Consider the following 24,531-nt stretch of genomic DNA (forward strand, 5'->3'; position numbering starts at 1 on the left):
CTAATCTTAAAAGTAGAGAGGGTGTCTGTCTCCCTGATCTGAATTGGGAGCTGGTTCCACAGGAGAGGAGCCTGAAAGCTGAAGGCTCTGCCTCCCATTCTACTCTTACAAACCCTAGGAACTACAAGTAAGCCTGCAGTCTGAGAGCGAAGCGCTCTATTGGGGTGATATGGTACTACGAGGTCCCTAAGATAAGATGGGACCTGATTATTCAAAACCTTATAAGTAAGAAGAAGAATTTTAAATTCTATTCTAGAATTAACAGGAAGCCAATGAAGAGAGGCCAATATGGGTGAGATATGCTCTCTCCTTCTAGTCCCCGTCAGTACTCTAGCTGCAGCATTTTGAATTAACTGAAGGTTTTTTAGGGAACTTTTAGGACAACCTGATAATAATGAATTACAGTAGTCCAGCCTAGAGGAAATAAATGCATGAATTAGTTTTTCAGCATCACTCTGAGACAAGACCTTTCTGATTTTAGAGATATTGCGTAAATGCAAAAAAGCAGTCCTACATATTTGTTTAATATGCGCTTTGAATGACATATCCTGATCAAAATGACTCCAAGATTTCTCACAGTATTACTAGAGGTCAGGGTAATGCCATCCAGAGTAAGGATCTGGTTAGACACCATGTTTCTAAGATTTGTGGGGCCAAGTACAATAACTTCAGTTTTATCTGAGTTTAAAGCAGGAAATTAGAGGTCATCCATGTCTTTATGTCTGTAAGACAATCCTGCAGTTTAGCTAATTGGTGTGTGTCCTCTGGCTTCATGGATAGATAAAGCTGGGTATCATCTGCGTAACAATGAAAATTTAAGCAATACCGTCTAATAATACTGCCTAAGGGAAGCATGTATAAAGTGAATAAAATTGGTCCTAGCACAGAACCTTGTGGAACTCCATAATTAACTTTAGTCTGTGAAGAAGATTCCCCATTTACATGAACAAATTGTAATCTATTAGACAAATATGATTCAAACCACCGTAGCGCAGTGCCTTTAATACCTATGGCATGCTCTAATCTCTGTAATAAAATTTTATGGTCACAGTATCAAAAGCAGCACTGAGGTCTAACAGAACAAGCACAGAGATGAGTCCACTGTCCGAGGCCATAAGAAGATCATTTGTAACCTTCACTAATGCTGTTTCTGTACTATGATGAATTCTAAAACCTGACTGAAACTCTTCAAATAGACCATTCCTCTGCAGATGATCAGTTAGCTGTTTTACAACTACCCTTTCAAGAATTTTTGAGAGAAAAGGAAGGTTGGAGATTGGCCTATAATTAGCTAAGATAGCTGGGTCAAGTGATGGCTTTTTAAGTAATGGTTTAATTACTGCCACCTTAAAGCCTGTGGTACATAGCCAACTAACAAAGATAGATTGATCATATTTAAGATCGAAGCATTAAATAATGGTAGGGCTTCCTTGAGCGCCTGGTAGGAATGGGTCTAATAAACATGTTGATGGTTTGGATGAAGTAACTAATGAAAATAACTCAGACAGAACAATCGGAGAGAAAGAGTCTAACCAAATACCGGCATCACTGAAAGCAGCCAAAGATAACGATACGTCTTTGGGATGGTTATGAGTAATTTTTTCTCTAATAGTTAAAATTTTGTTAGCAAAGAAAGTCATGAAGTCATTACTAGTTAAAGTTAATGGAATACTCAGCTCAATAGAGCTCTGACTCTTTGTCAGCCTGGCTACAGTGCTGAAAAGAAACCTGGGGTTGTTCTTATTTTCTTCAATTAGTGATGAGTAGAAAGATGTCCTAGCTTTACGGAGGGCTTTTTTATAGAGCAACAGACTCTTTTTCCAGGCTAAGTGAAGATCTTCTAAATTAGTGAGACGCCATTTCCTCTCCAACTTACGGGTTATCTGCTTTAAGCTACGAGTTTGTGAGTTATACCACGGAGTCAGACACTTCTGATTTAAAGCTCTCTTTTTCAGAGGAGCTACAGCATCCAAAGTTGTCTTCAATGAGGATGTAAAACTATTGACGAGATACTCTATCTCCCTTACAGAGTTTAGGTAGCTACTCTGCACTGTGTTGTTATATGGCATTAGAGAACATAAAGAAGGAATCATATCCTTAAACCTAGTTACAGCGCTTTCTGAAAGACTTCTAGTGTAATGAAACTTAACATAACAATGAAACTTAACATAAACTTAACATAACATGATTGAAGCCGACTTTCCAATGAAGGAGGAATCACATGCTACTTGTAAAAAATTGGAGCCGCCTTGAACGCCTCGTAGAGCTGTCACCAACAAAAATTTGTGCATACCAGCGGCTGAAAGACAGTGAGTGCCCTGCGAGTGCCCATTCGACCCCCTCTTGGCAAGTGTTGGCCAGAGTCCAGGTGCCACTCACAAACATCCAACACCACTTGCAGGGCATTTAGAAAAGGTGGGACCATTCGTGCTGCCAGCACAAGAGTAGAGGGCAGCTGACCACTTTCGACCTGGCTGTGCGAACGGCAGCATATTTTGTAAGTGCCCCATGAGTGTGCCATTACCAAGCAACAGAGTGACCCCCCCCACCGCTCCAACTCATGTGGCGTGCATCCGCTGTGTACTTGCAACTCATCTGGAGGACATATGTCGTGCCATCAACAACATGAACAACACTCCAGCAATGCACGTGTGGGTGGGCTCTCATGCTCTGGTCAGTTCCAGCTGAATGCGGCTCTGTGCATGACGTGTTAACTTAAAACAGAGAACAGGACATTTAAATAAATACATACAACAATAACTACATACATAATTACGTCACAAATACATAACATAGATAATCACATAAAGGAACACATAGTGACACTTCTTCTTTGAACTGAGTTCGTTCGGTAAGGTGGACGTGTTGCTGCGAGTAGCAGCTGTTGGAATCTGTGCACCCGCAAGTCACAGCTGGAGAACATGTACCGTGTTATGATGGACATGACCTTACAACACTCCACCATGAGGTGCGTACATGGGAGTGCTGTCCTCACGTGGAATTACATAAAAACACATATTGCCTTTGCAACGAGCTGGAGTGACTGTGCAGCGTGCACATCGGCAGGCTGTGCCATGTGAAAAGGGCCTTCTGATCATTATACATTCAGCTGGCGATCTGAATGTCACCTCATCCACGTAAGTTATGGTCCACATGACGTGGTGTCCTTTGGCGCGTCGCCGGCTGGACACGCGGGGCCAGCAGATGTGGACATGATAAGAGCGCACTGCTTCATTCATGTCATTTCATGACTGTATGTCTATGACCATGGGTCATATACAGAGGAGCAGAAGGTGCATACTTGTATTGTCTGCTTGCTGAGGGGATTAAATATTAGAAATTGCTGGGGTTTTTTTTTTTTTTTTGGTGTTTGGTTTTCCCCTGCCTCCCACAGTAGCGGCACGATGTGGTGTCACACGTTCCAGGTGCTCGTGCACACGAACGTGTGTCCATCCTGACAGCAGGCGGAATGTTTTGCGGTTCCCCATTTCATTTTTTGTTTGCGGTTTTTCGCCCGCTTTCTGCTTCTTTCGCCCAGTTTCGTGTTATGTGTGAAGGGGCCCTAAGAAAGGGCCAACGTGCATGACCTACCTAATTAGCATATTTCGTGTTTAATTAACATCGTGAGTACATCAATGAAACTTTGCTCAAATGCAGCCTTGGACCCCCTCAGCAAGAATCTCTGATTCTTGAGCTGATCATTTGTGGACGCAGGTACTTAAAGAGCTAAAAAGACAAATCAGGTTAAAGGGAACTGCTCTATTCAAGAATTTAATAAAGTGTTTTTACTTCTTAATTGTGATAGAGGTAGTATTTGTGGTTAAGTGTGTTAATCACTGATCTCTATTTAATTTTGGGGTAATCATCTTTATGTATTGCTTGAGTTAATTTTCTTTCCGCATTGTTAATTGTTTGTTTATACTAGAAGTTGTAAACCAGTGGTGTCCAAACTGTTCCAGAAGGGGCCAAGTGGGTGCAGGTTTTCTTTGCAGCCACTGACTCCAGCAGGTGGTTTCACTGATGAACTCATCCCATCTCCACAAAGTGATGCACGGTCACTCAGTTTTTGAGAACTGTCTACTCCACACAGATTTACCATATTGTGCCATACTGTGTGTATTTCTTCATAACCGATGTAAATAAAGTTCAAGACATATTCAGTGACTTGGAAATGTTCATGTATCCATCTCCTGACTTGTCTGAAGAAAACTGGCAATTAAACTGATTATTTACCGGTATTATACCAAAGGGGTTGATTACTTATGCAACCCATCATCTTGGCTTTTATATTTTTAATTAATTTTTATCAACTTGTAGAGATTTGTTTTCAGTTTGAGTCTAAGGGCCCTGTCCCACTGGGGGGAGGATCAATTGCGCATGAATTGAGTACACAGATTATGGGCATTCGTTGTCGTCCGCAACAAAAATGGCCAAAAATGACAAATGTCCCAGTATGAATTACGGATATATTAATAATATATAGCGAATATATGATGCACAATCACGGATATATAACGCATGTAGTGAGGAAACTGATCCGACACATTGAGATTATCACGGCAGTATTACGGATGTATTATGAATGCATCGTGCACGTGTTGCGCGTGCACGGCATCTGCATTGCTGTCATAAAATAAGCTAACTTGGGCCGTTGGCATCACTATTCACACCAACAATACAGGCTCTGGAGCATTTGCTGGACTTGGACAAGTTGATCACAGAGTTAATGTTTATTTTGTCATGCGAGGGTTAACTTCATGAGTTTGGGGGGGGGCGGGGGGGGGCCGCTCAGGTGTGAGACAGTGTTTTTTTTTTTTTTTTGAGAGTGTTACAGAAAACAGACTTCAGCGTGAGTTGTGGCTAAACAGCAACTCTTCCTGTTGTTGGTGTTAAATAAAAGTCCTGGATTGCAGCAGCTATTACGTCTTTGTGGATTTACACAGCCGGACCGGCACTGACTGGCAGGTATGTCGCTTTCTGCCACATATAGTACTTTGGGTTTACGTGACGTGTTTGTTATGCATTCACAGATTGTCCGCAAATCAGCTGCAAAGCAGATGTAATCAATCAATTCAATCAATTTTTTTTTAATATAGCGCCAAATCACAACAAACAGTTGCCCCAAGGCGCTTTATATTGTAAGGCAAGGCCATACAATAATTATGTAAAACCCCAATGGTCAAAACGACCCCCTGTGAGCAAGCACGTGGCTACAGTGGGAAGGAAAAACTCCCTTTTAACAGGAAGAAACCTCCAGCAGAACCAGGCTCAGGGAGGGGCAGTCTTCTGCTGGGACTGGTTGGGGCTGAGGGAGAGAACCAGGAAAAAGACATGCTGTGGAGGAGAGCAGAGATCGATCACTAATGATTAAATGCAGAGTGGTGCATACAGAGCAAAAAGAGAAAGAAACAGTGCATCATGGGAACCCCCCAGCAGTCTACGTCTATAGCAGCATAACTAAGGGATGGTTCAGGGTCACCTGATCCAGCCCTAAGTATAAGCTTTAGCAAAAAGGAAAGTTTTAAGCCTAATCTTAAAAGTAGAGAGGGTGGCTGTCTCCCTGATCTGAATTGGGAGCTGGTTCCACAGGAGAGGAGCCTGAAAGCTGAAGGCTCTGCCTCCCATTCTACTCTTACAAACCCTAGGAACTACAAGTAAGCCTGCAGTCTGAGAGCGAAGCGCTCTATTGGGGTGATATGGTACTACGAGGTCCCTAAGATAAGATGGGACCTGATTATTCAAAACCTTATAAGTAAGAAGAAGAATTTTAAATTCTATTCTAGAATTAACAGGAAGCCAATGAAGAGAGGCCAATATGGGTGAGATATGCTCTCTCCTTCTAGTCCCCGTTAGTACTCTAGCTGCAGCATTTTGAATTAACTGAAGGCTTTTTAGGGAACTTTTAGGACAACCTGGTAATAATGAATTACAATACTCCAGCCTAGAGGAAATAAATGCATGAATTAGTTTTTCAGCATTACTCTGAGACAAGACCTTTCTAATTTTAGAGATATTGCGTAAATGCAAAAAAGCAGTCCTACATATTTGTTTAATATGCGCTTTGAATGACATATCCTGATCAAAAATGACTCCAAGATTTCTCACAGTATTACTAGAGGTCAGGGTAATGCCATCCAGAGTAAGGATCTGGTTAGACACCATGTTTCTAAGATTTGTGGGGCCAAGTACAATAACTTCAGTAATAAAAGTACAATAACTTCAGTAATAACTAATAAATCACAATGTATGACTGCTGCAAATAAGTATTTGATCCCCTACCAACCAGCAAGAATTCTGGCTCACACAGACCTGTTAATTTTTTTTAAGAAGCCCTCTTATTCTGCACTCTTTACCTGTATTAATTGCACCTGTTTGAACTTGTTACCTGTATAAAATACATCTGTTCACACACTCAATCAGTCACACTCCAACCTGTCCACCATAGCCAAGACCAAAGAGCTGTCTAAGGACACCAGGGACAAAACTGTAGACCTGCACAAGGCTGGGATGGACTACAGGACAACAGGCAAGCAGCTTGGTAGAAGACAACAACTGTTATGATTATTTATTAGAAAGTGGAGGAAACACAAGATGACTGTCAATCTCCCTCGGTCTGGTATTCTGTGCAAGATCTCATTTGTGGGATAAGGATGATTCTGAGAAAGCTCAGAACTACACAGGAGGACCTGGTCAATGACCTGAAGAGAGCTGGGACCACAGTCACAAAGATTACATTAGTAACACCTGATGCTGTCATGGTTTAAAATCCTGCAGGGCAGCAAGGTCCCCCTGTTCAAGCCAGCACATGTCCAGGCCTGTTGAAGTTCACCAGTGACCATCTGGATGATCCAGAAGATGCATGGGAGAAGGTCATGTGGTCAGATGAGACCAGAATAGAGCTTTTTGGAATCAACTCCACTTACCATGTTTAGAGGATGAGAACAACCCCAAACAAACCATCCCAGCCATGAAGCATGGGGGTGTTTGGGGTGCTCTTCTGCAAAGGGGACAGGATGACTGCACCGTATTGAAGGGAGGATGGATGGGGTCATGTATTGCGAGATTTTGGCAAACAACCTCCTTCCCTCAGTAACAGCATTGAAGATGAGTCATGGCTGGGTCTTCCAGCATGACAATGACCCCAAACACACAGCCAGGGCAACTAAGGAGGGGCTCCGTAAGAAGCATTTCAAGGTCCTGGAGTGGCCTGGCCAGTCTCCAGACCTGAACTCAATAGAAAATCTTTGGAGGGTGCTTAAACTCCAAACCTGAAATGTTTGGAGATCTGTATGGAGGAGTGGACCAAAATCCCTGCTGCAGTGTGTGCAAACCTGGTGAAAAACTACAGGAAATGTTTGACCTCTGTAATTGCAAACAAAGGCTACTCTACCAAATATTAACATTGATTTTCACAGGTATTCAAATACTTATTTTCCTCACTGTATGTGTGTGTATGTATATATGTATGTATGTATGTATACACACTTGCGGGTTGCCCATGGGGCTCCATGGGTTCTAGATTGGGTAGTGTTTATAAAATAGGTAGCTGACATTTTTGGATTTATGCAAAGTTTCTGTATTGAGTTGGAATGGCGTGTGAGTCCAGAATGTTTTTAGAACCTTAGACCTCAACAGTTTATTGAAGAACTCAACCCTTTTATTTCTTGTTAATGATGTACTTTTTAAATGGTAATTTACTGTCTTAGTGTGTTTATAAGTTGTTTAGGTTCTTGTTATCATATACACATTATTATTATTATTATTTTGTTATTACTTCTATTTTGTCATTTGATTTTTAAATGGACCACAATGGAAATAAGTGTTTTGTGTCATTCATGTATTTGTAACGTACTTACAATGATATTATGTACTTACATTGAAGTTATTAAATAAAATCACACGCACACATGCTCTTAATATATACAGCCGCCTTCTGGAATGGCATGTGAGTGCAGAATATAAGTATCAATGTCCATTGTTCAGTGTTGTTAGCTCATTTATGTAGCTTCTCAAAAAATATTACTCCTATCAATGTTAAATTTTGGCACCGTTCATCCTTCACCCAAAATACATAAGCATACCAAACTGCAAATGTCAGCTCTCCACAGTTTGTGCATGATGAAAATTGAATGCACACATGCAGGCACACACAGCTTTTTGTCTTTCTGGAATCTGTTGTAAGCAGGTGCTTTTAATTTGACAGAGACGGTGGCGGAAGACATTAAAACCACTACACGTTACTCATGGTACCAACATGTTGCATGTTTTTTAACGTCCCACTTAGCAACACAACATGAAAGTATTCATGATTGTAAGTCTCTCGGCGCACATGCGCTCATAATTAGTGGTCGCTGATGTTTTTTTATTCCTCTTCCTGAGCGAGTTGACAGGTGCATTTCCGGAAAACGTCTCACTTGGCAATTCTCGGCATGTGACGTACTTATTAGCAAAACAGAAACATCTGATGGCTGACAGAGTGAAACAAATGCGATTATGTCTGGTAATTAAGCTTCGGAGCTTTTATTTGAAAGTGATGGCTCAGATTTACAGAGGAGACGACATACTTCAGCTCAAAACTCTTAACTTTTTCAGAGTCTGTTGGATTTTGAAACCGAAAGTGTTGTGATGCTGTTGTTTGTGTCACAGGATGCTGGTTTACTGCTGCTGTGAACATGACGTGCCGGGACACACAGATGTGTCTCATATTGGAAACACACAGATGCTATTTTCAGGAGATAAAGGACTCTCTATCTAATGTGCCACAATCGTGAAGTTGAGTTGAAGGTAGAGCTGTGATTCGACATTATGCGCACGCACGGGGCAGTGCTTCTTAATTATTTTTTGTTATGCCCCCAGGAAGAAGAAAACATTTCGCATCCCCTGCCCCACTCTCTGCCGTCACTACAAATAGCATGATTTGTCCATAAAATTGTTAAACGTCACCTCTGCATAACATTGTATCCTTATTAACATTAAATAAAGAAAAGAAATAACTTTAGATCAATTTACAGCAAAGAATAACTTTATTAACATTGTTTTTTAGTCTGTAACAGAAAAAAATTAGCATCACTTTGCTTGAAATAAAAAAATGTAATTTTAAACTAAAATTTTTTTGACTGACTGCCATTTGACACTGAAAAACAAAATGAAATAAAATCAATAAGTAATACGAGCGAAGCGCCACGCAGCAGCGCAAAGCTCTCTCATCATACACTGTGTCCAAACAGGAAGTGCCAAATTCTTAATCCATAGTGAAACAAATAATCACTTCCTGGATCGACAGACGAGGTCCCATGGAATCTTGCGGGAACTCATTGGCAAGCTCACACTCAAGCAGGAAGTGCCAAATTTTCACAGTGAAACAGGAAATGTCAAATGCTGAACACTTCCTGGCATGGGTGGAGCTAGCGTGGAGGCCAGGGTTTCACTGGACTCACCTGAAATCTGATTGTACACAGATGACTGACAGAAACTACCCAAAAGATCCTGATCAAAAGTTTACATACAGTTCTTAATACCATGCATTGCCCCCTTTAACATCAATGATAGCTTGGAGTCTTTTGTGGTAGTTGTGGATGAGCCTCTCTAATGGTAAATCTGCCACTGAATATATCTTGGACTTTATTTACATCAATTTGGAAGAAATACAAACAGTATGGCACTCTATGGTAAATCTGCGTGAAATAGACAGTTCTCAAAAACTGAGTGACTGTGCAAGAAAGAGAGGAGTGAAGAAAGACACCAAGACAACCCAGAAGAAGTTATAGGCTTATGTGGCTGTGATTGGAGAAATTGTGCTCGGTGCAAATTTTGCATTTTGCATCACCACCAAACAGATCAAATCTAGGCTTGCATCTCAGATGTACCTCCTGGCAGTTTGTAGCTAAACTTTCAGGTCTTCTTTTTAAGAAAATCCTCCTTTATACCACTTCATCATGAAGCTGCATAACTGGTGCAAAGTGCAAAGCTTGCACTGTATACACACAGTACAAGCTTTGCACTGTGTGTATACAAAGCTTGCTGACTAAAATATTCTAATATTAGAACCCCTTTACAAACTGAAATGAACCTTTATCACCATTGTTGCAATTTTTACCCCATAACTCCATAGAATTCAGTCATAGATAGTCCAACTTATACCTTTTTGCAATCTTTATAATCAGACAAATAATATGGAATACCTTTCACCATGAAATTAAAATTAAAATTTTGATCCCTGTGTAGTTCTACAATTGAACTATTGTAAAATCTCCTATTGAAAATGTGGACACAGCCTTTTCAAAAGAGTAATAATGTGTAAGGAGTATTTGTGCCACATTTGCTGTTTGTATCACCATTTGAAAGATTCCTCTTAATATTCTCTTACCTGCTGCACTAAAATGAACAACAACAGAAGAAAAACAAAACAAAGCACACTTAATGCACTGCAGCATAAAGTCATCCACTGAGAATGACAAGAGATCGACTCCAACTCAAAAATGCTGAATGAAAAGAGAAGGTTTACATTTACACTCTGTGTCACGGTACTCTGCTATGTCAGAGCAGCTCTATACATCACTCAAAGCTAACTATATGTAAGTTTTGAACATCACAAAAAAAAAAAATGCTATATCCATACAATATTAATGGTGTTTTAAACTTTTAGATATTATTTATGACATTACTCAACATTATTTTTTTTATCATTTCTTTTTATATAGTTATAATTTAACATTATTTATTATTTCACTCACTCGCTCATCTCCAGTTAAGGGTCACAGGGGGCCTGAGCTTATCCCAGCAGTCATAGGGCATGAGGTGGGGTACATCCTGGACATGATGCCAATCTGTCGCAGGGCCACAAATAGACAAACGCATTCACACCTGCACGCACACCTGCGGGCAATTTGAAGTTTCCAGTCAACCTTACCTGCATGTCTTTGCATGTGGGAGGAAGCCGGAGCACCCAAGAGAACCCACACAAACACAGGGAGAACATGCAAACTTCACACAGAAAGGTCACAGGTGGGAATCGATCCCATGACCTTCTTGCTGTAGTTCAACAGTGCTAACCACTAAACCGCTGTGCTGCCTTTATTTATTATTTATGACATGAAATATCTAAATTCAATTTATTTAGTTTATATAGCACCGGATCACATCAAAGCTGCCTCAAGGTGCTTCACACAAGTAAGGTCTAACCTTACCAACCCCTAGAGCAAGCACATAGGCAACAGTGGTCAGGAAAACTCCCTCTGATGATATTGAGGAAGAAATCTCAAGCAGACCAGACTGAAAGGGTTGACCCACTGCTTAGGCCATTCTAACAGTTGCAAGATTTTTACAAAGTTTACAAAGCTGAAGAAGCAGAAAACAGGAGATCAAACAACACAACTTTACAAAAGAAAAAAGATTAATTTGATGAGAGTTGTGTGGGCCGCTGAAGAGAAGGTACTGCTGGCCCACCACCAGAGGGTGCCCTGCCTGAAGTGCGGGCTTCAGGCACGAGAGGGCGCAGGAGCAACCGGGAGTGGCAGCTGTCGCCCATCAACAACACCAGCTGTCACTCATCATCATCAATCACATCTCCATAAGAGCCGGGCAGCATCTTCACCTCACTGCCGAGAAATCGTCTACCGATTCAGGTAAACCGCTCAGCCTGTATCAACAACAGTAGTAACGTATTTGCTTCTGTGTGTGACATTGCTTTTGCAGACAATCCTGTTTGTAAGTAAGGAGTAGTCGGGTGTTTGGGGAGTTGGCGTACTCCGCTCCTCGGTTAAGGACTACTGAGTCTTCCAACAGGTTCTGCACGTAATCCTGGAACATTGTGATTGTGAGGTGGAGGTGTTTTCCACCGTTGTACTGAACTGTTTGCTGGGTGTTCACACACCCCCCATCACCTGTCTGTTCTTCCTGCCAGCAGTACCCGATCTGACAGCCGGAGGCAGTGGCCACCTGGGGACCCAGCGCTTGGTGGCTCCGGGGTTGCTTCAGGTCCGGTGGAAGTGGAAGGCATGTGGGATCCGGCTCTTTTCTGGACGGGCATCTTCTATCCTCGAGCCTGCCCACACATCACTGTGACTAATTTGACTGTTGATCTCAGTTGTGTTGTCTGTTGCTCTGTTGTGCACATTCACAACATTAAATTGTTATATTTTGGCTTATTCCATTGTCCGTTCATTTGCGCTCCTGTTGTGGGTCCGTGTTCCTACACTTTCACAACAATGAGAAGTCCTTGCAGGTGTTTGCACCACAGACACGGGTCATCCAGCAGTGCTCATGCCATTCAGTGGGCCTGTTCACATGACAGAGTCTGTTCCACGTCCGTTTAAGAAACTATGCAGTCATAAAATCCAGCCCATGACATTGTGACGTCATCCACACCTCGGACAGAGGGAAAATTAACAGAATCATTCGGCCAGCATTAAGCAACAGGAAAACAGAGAAAATACTAAGGTGATCGCTGGCCGCTAGCCCTAAGCTTCACTAACAGACCCAGAATTTAGGTAAAGTTGAGGCCGATACCCGCTGCATTTACTAATAGAATGTATTTACAAGGATAGGAAGCATCGTACATACTATGGCAGAATGCAAGCCGTACGAAAGGGAGAATAAATGCGTCTTAAGTCTGGACTTTAATGTCTCTACAGAATCTGACTGTTTTATTGCCGTAGGGACATCATTCGACAAAGCAGGTGCATGATAAGAGAAGGCTCTGTGGCCCGCAGACTTTTTATTCACCCTAGAGGCACAAAGTAGCCCTGCACCCTGAGAACGCAGAGCCCGGTTCGTAAGAAGTAAGTAAGTAAGGAGGTGCTAGTCTATGAATAATTTAATAGGTTAATAGCAGAACCTTAAAATCTGATCTCATAGAGACAGGAAGCCAGTGAAGAAATGTCAAAATCGCTATAATGTGGTTGAACTTTGTGCTTCCTGTCAAGAGTCTGGTAGCAGCGTTTTGAACCAGTTGGAGTCCCTAACGCTGAACTGTGGTAAACCAGATAATAGAACATTGCAGTAATCCAGTCTAGAAGAAATAAATGTTTGAATCAGGGTCTCTGCATCAGCCATAGACAGGATGGGACAAATCTTTGCTATATTTCACAGGTAGAAGAAAGCAGTCCTCACAATATCTTTAATGTGCAGGTCAAAGGACAATGTAGGATCAAAAATCACCCCAAGGTTCCTCACTTTGTCAGTTTGATGTATGTTATGCAAGCCTAGGTTAAGTGTTAACTGGTCAGATTGATGCTGATGGCTCGCTCAACCAAGAACCATCATTTCAGTCTTGTCCGAGTTTAGAAGTAAGAAATTGCTAGACATCCAGGTTTTCACTGATGCAAGGCAAACCTCTAAGGATTTTATGTGGATGAGATCACCAGCAGTTATCGGCATGTATAACGGAGTATCATCAGTATAGCAATAAAAGGTAATTACAAAACGCCGCAGTATGTGCCCAAGGGGTGCTATATAAAGGAAGAAAAGCAGGGGACCTAAGACGGACCCCTGTGGAACCCCATATTTCATGTCTCTAAGATTAGCGGTAGTGTTGTTGTACAAGACACAGTGAGAATGACTTTTTAGGTATGATGTCAACCATGCAAGGCATCAGTAATCCCAAAATGATTCTCCAGCCTATTGAGTAGAATATGATGATTCACGGTATCAAACGCAGCACTAAGATCTGACAGCACCAGAACTGTAGTGGTGTCTGAATCCTTTACGGCTTTAGTGAGAGCTTTCTCTGTGGTTACGTTCTAAATGCAGACTGCAATGGCTCAGAAAGATTATTCACAGTAAGGTTGTCCAGGAGCTGCTGTGAAACCACTTTTTCCAAAATTTTAGAACAAAATGATGGATTTGATATCTGCGTATAGTTTTTCAATACACTAGGGTCAAGATTAGATTTCTTCAGTAATGGTTTGATCACTGCCGATTTGTATATTTGTATATTGGCCAAATATAACATAAAATAATGAAAATGACTTCATATTTAACTTGAACTTAAATTTAAGTTGTGACACATCTTGAATTGTTTATTTTACTATGTAAAGGCCCATTGAAGGACCTTTCATATGGAGAAAATGGCCCATTACTTCATGAACTGAGGGGCCACTAGCCCATACATACCTTCTGAAATATGAATCGCCGATTTATCTATTTTATTTATTTTTTGCTTTTCAATTTCAATGTTGTATATTCTTAAGAATTAACAGTTCATTGCTCTTTGAATGGATGTACTTGCATTATATTATCATTATATCAGTAGCATAAAATGATCTTAAAACAATGTTGATAATATCATATTATTTATCATGATATTTCTGAGATAATATATCATCCAGCAAAATTTGTTGACATGACAGGCGTAATTACTGGTTATTTCAGGTGGAAGTCGAACATCAGATTCCTACACTTTTGTCGTTTGATCTGTTCCAAACATCCCTCAACATTTGTAAGCACGACTCATGAACCACCTTTGTCATAATGCAGCGTATGTCTGTGTGTTTGTGCACCCCCAGCTTCCAGATGATCTCAACACCTTGTGGGCTTACATCACCTTCTACGGAGGGGACTGTCAGCTTAACCTAAATAAGAAAGTCACGCACTTGGTGGTGAAGGAGCCAAAGGGGGTAAGTGACTGTTATACATACAGTACTGTGCAAAGGTTTTAGGCACATTTAATGCATCACCAAAAACATTAAAAGTGTGAATACCTGTTAAATGTTCATAAATAAATAAAATATGTGATGAATTTCAACTTTGATGATAATTAATATGGCAGTTGGGCTCTATTTACATGTGATTTTCTTTCTTTGGCATATAGGTTGCACCAGAGTATAAGTTGCAGGACCTCAAAACTATTTTAAGCAACTTAAAGTAAATTTAGTAATTACAATTATTTTAATATTGCATGATCATTTGCAACTGTGTTTGTGTGGTATTCTACTAGCCAGTGCACTTACAAAGAAATTATTATTATTGAATTAAAAAATATAGCTCACATATTCACTTTTGTTGGAACTGATTTTGTGTTGACATGCCAATAAAAAATGGGATGGGGGAGGGGCATCAAATACTACTTTTATTATTATAACTCTAGGATGCCTAAAACCTTTTGCACCGTAGTGTGTTTTTGGTTAGGACCGGGTTTGGATGTTAGACCCAAATGCAGGGAGCAGTAATGCAGGCAGGGCGAAATTAACAAGAGCGTATTGAACAAAAGGAACTGTGTGGGAACACTATGCCAGGATCTACCATGGGGACCTGACCTACGGGACAGACAGGTTAGATAGGACAGGGACTGGAACCAGTTGATGCAAACCTGCTTTGGACAGGATTAACTGCTGGGGAGAACAAGAGGGGAGATGAGAATGTGATGGTGCACTTGGGCACACATCTAGATATAAAAAGTCAAAAGCTAAACTCAAATAAGTTCATTCTGAGTTTTCAGTTCAGGATATTCTTTCAGTTCAGGTTCAAAGTTCAGTTCATTCTGGATTTCAGATCAAAGGTTCAAAGTCTCAGTTCATTTAGGAGTTCAATTCAGATCAAAGTTCAGGATCAAAGTCTCAGTTCTACATGACATTACCCAAAGGCTTGCACATGTGGCAGACAAAGTCCAGTGACAGCGTCAGGTGCCAAGGCTCAGAAGCAAGCAAATGATCAACTTTAAATAACTGAAGTTGTGTTTAAGAGCTTAGTATTTTGAACCTAAAAGCTTGCAAAGGAATACATGGCCGGATACGTTCAGAGCCTGAAAGCTCGCAGAGGAAATAAAATACGTCTGATTGAGTCTGAATGCTTGTAACAGGAAAATACGGAAGAAAAATGCGACAAGTTGCATTCTGAGCCTGGAGGCTACAGTGAGAAAAACACGAGAAATTATGTTCTTGAGCATGAAAGCTCACAGCCGGAAAATCATGGCAGGTAACGTACTGAGCTTGGGAGCTCTCAGCGGGAAAATCACAGCAGGTAACGTACTGAACGTGGAAGCTCACAGTGGGAAAATCAATGCAGGTAACGTACTGAGCGTGGGAGCTCACAGCGGGAAAACCATGGCAGGTAACATTCATGAGCGTGAGGCTCACAATGGAAAAACACAAGGAGTTACGTTCATGAGCGTGGAGGCTCACATCGGGAAAAACACAACAGGATACATTAGCGCCACAAACGGCAAGAGATGCCAGACCAAGATAACTGAGCAGACAAAACAAAGACCAGGTTACCAGCTGGGTGTGTTGTTGGAACACAGCTGGAACCCAGTGGAAACCCGGTATCAACCTGGAGGTCCTCAGAGGAACACAGAGATTCTGGCCCCGAATCAGTGGACGATCCGAGGTTATATACTGGTGGTAATGAGGTGGGATGACAACCAGCTGTGAACGTGCTGCTCTGAAGGAAGAACAATCAGATGTGAGACGCCGCACCGAACAGAGCCCACGTGCTGTCTTGACAGGAGGGGTGGAGCCATGACATCACCAACCGCCGACGCACAGTCCAAACAGAAAACTGCCAAGTCAGCGTCACCTCAGCTTCACCTGGAAAAACAGACAGCAGGAACCAAGACAGACCAGACAGGAACCAGGGGCAAACCCCAACAGTACTCAATCAGGAGTCATCAGTCACCACATTACGACAGACTGGTGGATCTTCAGCAAGTCTGTCTTTCTCACTCTCTCTGTCTCACCCTACAGCCGATTAGCTACAAATGAGAGCGACAAGCAGTTGGCGAAAAAAGGCCAAAAAGCCCTAGGATAAAACTAGCTAAAACTGAAAGTGTGTAATATAAAAATCATGATTATTTCATTTTAACTCCACTGTGGTGCTGTAGAGAGAACAAAATTATACATGTCATCAAGTAGCACCTAACCTACTGTAAATGCTAACAAACACGTGAATGAGCTAATCATTTTGTGGCACAGCAGGGAAAGATGGAAAATGTGTAGGTTCTGTGGTCCCTGAGGGCAAGGGTTTGAGAACCGCTGGTGTACATGGTACTCGTTTGTCTTTAGTTTTACATACGTACACTGCATCCTGAACTGATTGATCCCATTTTCTTGTCTCACTACAGGCCAAATTTGAGTGTGCTCTGAAACATCCTGGCATCAAGATAGTCACTCCAGACTGGATAACAGATTCTGTCAAAGGTAACGTCTTGATTTACTGAAAAAGCAGCAATAAATGAGATCTAAAAATATGGACTAGTGAACATTTTCCGTAGGTGTGTCCATGGATGATGATGACTAACTTACTCATTAAAAGTCAGACAGGTTGATTGTGGAATGGGACATGGAAATCACGTCCCGTGAACAGGCCCATTCCAGATTTAGTGTCAACAACTGGAGGAGCCATTGTCAGAGTTTCTCATTTCTTTTTAAACATGACAACTCTTTCTTCCCTTTACTAGGCAAGATCAGGAAGGATGAGTCCCTCTATCATCCTCGGCTCACCTACATAGAAGCTGAAGAAGAGGAGGAGAGTGAAGAGGAGTCATATGACCAGCACTCGCACACAGATGGAAGCTACAGCCCTCGTTGCTCTCGAGCGTCCAGTGGGGGCTCATCTGGTGATGAGTCTCCCTCCAGTCCCCGCAGACGCCCAGGACCCAAAAAGCTCAACTCTCTTTCTCCCACCTCACCCTGTAAACCTGAATCCAGAAGTGAGCGCATGTTTGATGACTCTGACGATGACTCCTCCATAGGAAAAGAAGGGACCAATCTCAACTGGACTCCGGCTGAAGTCGTCACACCAACTCTTATTCCAACCGGCTCAGCTCGGCGACGCACTTTGCCAACTGGTAGTAAAGATCCGGTTCCATCGACAGGCAGTGGGTTAATCAACCTGTGTGCCACTGTTCCACCAGTACCCGGGGGTGGAGGAGCCGTACCAGCAGAGGGATGCTCAGCTGCTGCATTCAGTCACACCACACAAGGTCAGTATGTTTGGAATTTGTCTGCTTTCATTAAATTAACAACAACAACAAAAAACACCATCATGTGTAAATTCCGTTGCAGACAGTTTGTGCTCCACAAAAAGGTGTAATTTTCTTGATTCATGTTTTTTTCTATAAATTAAATCAAACACACCTAGCATCACAGTAAACCTCTCTCTCACACACACACAAACCTAGGTTACACATAACAGACATCCATTGTAACCATTACAAAAACATCGTTGCTTATGAAGATTCTGGATCAGTCATCAAGAAGAGCTCCCGCGACCATCCTCTGGAGACAAGCATACGACACTCAAAACAAAACAGAATGACCTTTTTCTCTGATGGAGACTTTCACCCTCTGTCTGTCCACATTCACGTGGACAGACATTTTGCCATTTAACAAAACATCCACCAGAGGATGCTGCAGACGCTTTTGAAAGTTTCTGACACAAACGTGAGACAAATGTGCAGACAAAAGTTCAGACAGATGCAGACCGAAGTGGTCTGTGCAGCTGTGAAAGGCTTTACAACAAGATTATATAAAACTCAGACCACTCTGCTACTGTTAATGGTCTTCATTGAGGCCTTTGCCTGTGGTTGTGTCTCACTTAAACTTTGGCTACACTGACCTCATGGTTTCAGGTGGTACTGCTACATTTCTTTGGAATCTGTAAGCTTCAAGAAAACTGAGAAAATATGGACAAAATGAAAGGAGAGTGCTGACATATGTCAGGCTGGACAGTTGACTATACATCAAAATGTGGTTCCTCCATTGTAATGCCATGCCTCCTAACTTACCACACACACACACACTAATCCTATTGTCCCTGCCACAACAGGGATTTCCCCTGACATGAAACTGAGCACTGATCAATGTGTACTTCAAGGAGTGTCAGCCAAAGATGGACAGCAGCGAGTCTTTATTAGACACACTGTGCACGGCCTGAATCGAGGCCAGCAGAGACATGCGCTCCAGCAGTGTTTTTGGGATCAGTGCTGCTCCTCTGCCATGATGTTATACAGCAGCATCTAGTTAAAACTCAAGACAAAAAAATATCGAAGATGTCAAAAAGAGCTCACCTTCCTGGAGTGAGGGGGACGAGTCTCCTTCCAGCATGTGTCTACTTGACACAGATTTACCATACGGTACCATACTGTTTGTATTTCTTAATGACTGATGTACTAAATGAAGTACAAGAAGACATATTCAGTGACTTGGAAATGTTCCTTTGTTCAACCCCTGACAAGTCTCAAGAAAGCTGGCTGGAAAAATGACGATTTAATTCTTATATTTTGAATAAATTGTTGAATAAAACTCTCAGACATTTTGGAACAGATTCAGAAAGGCGACCAGGTGCTTTGACCAAACATACAATAACAAAGACCAAATAAACAAAGTGCAACAAAGGATTGTCAAACATGCAAGCAAAAACAGAAAAAGATTTGATTGTCCACGGGCCAGCATGCGCCACAATTTGTCACAAGTGTTGTAGATGCACCTTGTGCAAGTTCAGTCTAAACCCACACGTTCAGACAGGGGACTGCTAGAAGCGTGCTCTGCTCCACCGCAGCCATTGGCAACGAATTCGACAATGTCACCTCAAACAGAGAAAGAGAGCACAGAATCTGTCAGCCGGAGCTAACGGCGCACATAACACTAATTCTCAGCAGTAAAGTAACAGAATCACAGACAGGATACTAATATGGTTGCTGACAGCTAGTCATTTGCTTTATTAACAGTCCCAGAATTTAGATATGACATTGAGTCTTGCACCATTATTAGTAACAAAATTAAGATGAGGGAAAAATTGCTTCAGTACAACACTTGTATCTTAGTCATACAAAAGAGACAAAGATGAGTCTTTAATCTGGATTTGAATGTTTCTACATCTCATCAGGCAGGATGTTCCACAGATCAGGTGCACGGTCAGAGAAAGCTCTGTGGCCTGCTGACTTCTTTTTAACCTCTGCATTCTCAGGCAGAATTACTGTGTGTTCAAGTTTAATTAGATCAGCCAGATAGTGAGGGACTAGTCCAATGAGGATTTTGTATGTTTGTAACAAAACCTTAAAATCTGACCTCAATATAGACAGGAAGCCAGTGAAAGGAGGCCAAGACCAGGTAATGTGCTCAAACTATTCTCCTGCTCAGAACTCTAGCAGCAGCATTTTGAACCAATGCTGGACTGCTTTAAGCCAGAAAATAGGATGTTATGGTAATCCAGTCTAGAAGAGACAAAGGCATGAATCAGTGTCTTTGGATTAGTCTTATAGGATGAATCTTCGCAATATTAGGGAGGTGATAGTAAGCAGTGTTAGTGATTTCCTCGAATGTATATATCAAAGGACAGTGTGGGATCATCAGAAGTCACCCCAAGGTTTTTCGCTTTATCACTGTGACGGAGTCCAAGGTTAACATTAGTTAGTTAAACTGATGCCTGTGACCATTGACCATCATCTCGGTCTTGTCAGAATTTAAAAGTAAGAAGTTGTTAGGCATCTGGTTTTTCACTTAAGCCATGCAGTCCTCTTAAGTCCTAGTGTGGGAGAGTTATTGGCATGTAAAGCAGAGTGTCATCAGTATAGCAATGAAATTAAATTCCGTAGCTTCACCATATCTGACAAATAGGTGGTATGTGACAGTGGTAAAAATGAGAGTGATTGAGGCACTTGTGATTGAGGTATAATGGAAAAAAATGTACACTAAATGGGCTTTTCAATATTAAATTCAATTGTCCACAAAATCCACAATCCAGATCAGATCCGGATCAAACTTTGTTAGGTGATAGTGAATGTCAGTGTGTGTCAGGATATGAATCCTTTAAAAATTTGATAATGATATATGAAAAATTATGGATTCACAAACAGACAAACAAACAGGAGTGAAAACAGTGTTGGCAAAGCTAACAAGAACTTTGAATTGTGCTTGTTTTTGCTAATCAAGTCAGAGTAGTAGGCCCGCTTTGTAACCAATAATGCATGCTTGTAGTCCATGATAGCATTACTCCATGCATGATGGAAAACATCTAGTTTTGACCTTTGCTATTTGTACTCTAAAATCCTAGACTTGAGGTCACATAGATGCTCTTTGAACAAAAGTGTTTGTGTTTTGGGGGCCAGAAATATTTTAACAAAATATATTGGTAGGGTCTTTTTTGGCCTGGCTGCCCGCCAAGCGGGCTCTGCTGCAGTTCCACTTAACTATTAATAGTTTGGTCTTATAGGCAGTCGACATCCTGGTTTCATAGCCAGTATGCTGGTCATATCATCTTTTTCTGATTTGCAGGTGTATCTGTTTCAGAGAGCATCCCTGGGTGGAGTCCAGCTGCTCGAACACTCCGTAACATCACCAACAACTCTGACATGCAGCCCAGCACTCGACCTGCCAACGTTGCACATGTGAGCAATCCACATGGTTCTTTCTGCACTTACTCAAGCAAGAAGGTTATATTTTCACTTGTGTTTTTATAGTTGAATTGTTTGTTAGCAAAATCTTTCAAAAGCTATGGAACTAGTCATGAAATGTGGTGAAAATATTGGTTGTGGCTTAAAATTGAGTACATTAAATTTTGGAGGAGTTTTGAATTAAGATGTGGTTTGTGGTAGCATTACCAGTAGTATTAGAATCCCTTTACTTTAGCTGTGCAGCTTGAAATTAGTGGTCAAATATGAACATTTTAATGTCATTGAGAAAAATTATGTGTGAAATACATTTTTGTTTCTAATAATAAGTAATAAATCCCCGATGAAAGTTTTACAGATATTCCTGGATTTCCAAGTTTCGTTTTGCTTTTGCGAAACTAGTAATAGTTTTTGTTTATTTATTTATTTATTTTTGAAAACTGAAGGCAGTCTGTGTGTGTACAAATGATTTTTGCCTGGAAAAGGTTTAAAATGTGGCAAAATGTCACATTATTTTCATTGATTCTTATTTTTTTCTTTGGTCATGACTGCTCTCATTTTTGTAGTTTTGTTTAGCTTTTTGCGTGCCACACAACCGGTCAAGACAAAAAAATTCACCCAGTTCAATTGGAAATCTGATTGGGACTTTACTAGAGTTTTCCCTTCAGATTTATAGGCCTGGCAGGCCACCAGGCCAGAATTTATTTATTTATTTTAATTACTGGCACTTTTTAATTAATTGGATGTCAGTCATTTCAGTCTGGTTGCATTGCGTTCTAAATGTTCAACACTCTAAGTGTTGAACGAAAGGGATGTTGACAAAGCGATGCATTCTGGGTCGATTCTTTTTTTTCTCCTCCCTCTATGTGTGGTAGGGAGAATCAGAGTTACTAGACAGAGCTTTCAATTAGAAGGCTGACATCTGCTTGACAGATTTTGGCTTCTGTGTGGACATAACAAAAGTCAAACATTTTTCTCCACCTCTCATGAAATATGTTGTACTGCAGACTTATTTCCTTGAATTGCTCTCACAGTTCATGCAAGCTGTGGGTGCTGTTAAAACTCCTGAGTAACTCCTGTTTTGCACCAGATATATGCATTTTTCTAGGCAAAGTGACATTTTGAAAGCTGAATGATCTGCACGGCTGCTTTGTCGAACAGCGGCTGTTCGGTGCCTGAATCATGGTTGCTAATTTGGGACCCACGGGCTACGTCTGGCCCAGCATCTATTTGTTTTGAAATGCTTCGCAGTGGGTCTGGAGTCAAACTTCAAATAAAATATCAGTGATAAAAACTAATGATCAAGTTTTGCAAGACTATGGTTGAAATTCATAAATAATGAGTATATTATTTAACTTTAGCTTGTGAAAAAAAATTCTAGGGGAAACAGTTTGGTGTGTGTCTAGCTGAAAATTCCCAAAATAACAACACTTAAAATACATATTTTATTAAATTAATGAAGTATATCAAATCTATCAAATACAGTGCATCTGGAATGTATTCACAGCGCTTCACTTTTTCTACATTTTATGCTACAGCCTTCAATTTCATCTATCCATCCATCCATCCATTTTCTTCGCCTTTATCCGGAGTCGGGTCGCGGGGGCAGCAGCTCAGGCAAAGCCGCCCAGACCTCCCAATCCACACACACCTCCCCCAGCTCGTCCGGGGGATTTATATAATGCCAAATCACAGCAAAGTTGCCTCAAGGTGCTTCACACAAGTAAGGTCTAACTTTACCAACCCCTTAGAGCAAGCCTTATTCCAAAATGGATTAAATTAATTTTTTTCCCCTCAAACTTCTGCACAGAATAGCCCATAATGACAATGTACAAATTGTGCAAATTTATTAAAAACCTAAGAAATCACATGTGCCTGGGATGAGATGTTTCGATAGATCTGCAGATTTCCGACTTTTTCTGGGTTTCTGAGCCATTTCTGAGATCGGTGTAAATCCGTTGAGAAATATTTGGGCGGGAGTAGTGCGAGTTAAACGTTTCCTTATGTGCATGGGAACAATAATAGTGCTGCAGAAACTGCAAGTTAAAACATTCAATGTCATTGGTTACTTTTTCTACAACAGCAAACATTCACCTAATGAGAATCTCTGTAATAAAGTGACTGAAAGTACCTGGACGTGGATTTTCTCCAAGTTTCAGTCTGTCGAGCTGCGTGTTTAACATGGTGAAAATTATCAAGAGAGAGAAGGAAGACTACACTAAAGATATAGATAGTGGTGTAAAAAAAATTATGTGGACATGGTTTAAGCAGTCCCACAACATCCAGAGACTTAAGGTACTCAGGACGGATTTCATACACCCCAGGAGCCTTGCCACCGAGGAGCTTTCTAACCATCTTGGTGACTTCGGCCTGGGTAATGGATGAGATTCGCGAGTACAAGTGATCGAGATGAGTTTCCTCCGCAGGGTGGCTGGGTGCTCCCTTAGAGATAGGGTGAGGAGCTCGGTCACTCGGGAGGAGCTCGGAGTCGAGCCGCTGCTCCTCCACGTCGAAAGGAGTCAGTTGAGGTGGCTCGGGCATCTTTTCCGGATGCCCCCTGGACGCCTCGCTGGAGAGGTGTTCCGGGCGCGTTCCATTGGGAGGAGGCCCTGGGGAAGACCCAGGACACGCTGGAGGGACTCCATCTCTCGGCTGGCTTGGGAATGCCTTGGGTTGTTCCCCCGGAGGAGCTGGGGGAGGTGTGTGTGGATCGGGAGGTCTGGGCGGCTTTGCTTGAGCTGCTGCCCCCGCGACCCAATTCCGGATAAAGGGGAAGAAAATGGATGGATGGATGGATGGATGGATGGATGGATGGATGGATGGATGGTTTAAGCAAGAGGTGGACGGGACAAAGGCGAGACTCTGAATTTGTTCGCAAGGTTGAGCTCCCTGGTAAAGCAGTCTGCATGTTATGGTCATCAACTACGGATCTAGAGGGGTAAAAACATTGGAAGAACCGAGCTTCAATTTCAATTCAATTTATTCACTTTATATAGTGCCAAATCACAACAGAGTCGCCTCAAGGCGCTTCACACAAAACAATTCATAATATGCCATCCAGTAGATGGGTCAAAATGTGAATGACGCCCAAAATGACATATTTTACAAATACACATTTATTTGTCAAAACTAACACACACGTTAAGTTTTGTGTTGGTTAAATGAATCAAGCAATCAGTGATCGCAGACTCAGTTTACCCATAATG

At 41.6% G+C, this 24,531-nt stretch overlaps 1 protein-coding gene across 2 annotated transcripts in view; it reads left to right on the plus strand.

Moving 5' to 3' along the window:
- paxip1 (PAX interacting (with transcription-activation domain) protein 1) overlaps nucleotides 1-24,531 on the plus strand; it is a 92,298-nt gene that overhangs the window by 17,830 nt on the left and 49,937 nt on the right. Inside the window, exons 5-8 of one of the 2 annotated variants that reach the window (XM_034183213.1) lie at nucleotides 14,505-14,615; nucleotides 17,057-17,132; nucleotides 17,393-17,917; nucleotides 21,210-21,322. In XM_034183213.1, the coding sequence (XP_034039104.1) occupies nucleotides 14,505-14,615; nucleotides 17,057-17,132; nucleotides 17,393-17,917; nucleotides 21,210-21,322 (825 nt within the window). The remainder of the gene's footprint in view (nucleotides 1-14,504; nucleotides 14,616-17,056; nucleotides 17,133-17,392; nucleotides 17,918-21,209; nucleotides 21,323-24,531) is intronic. The other variant, XM_034183214.1, reaches the window with a different exon arrangement.

The sequence above is a fragment of the Thalassophryne amazonica genome, chromosome 12, assembly GCF_902500255.1.
Source record: "Thalassophryne amazonica chromosome 12, fThaAma1.1, whole genome shotgun sequence".
Lineage (NCBI taxonomy): Eukaryota > Metazoa > Chordata > Actinopteri > Batrachoidiformes > Batrachoididae > Thalassophryne > Thalassophryne amazonica.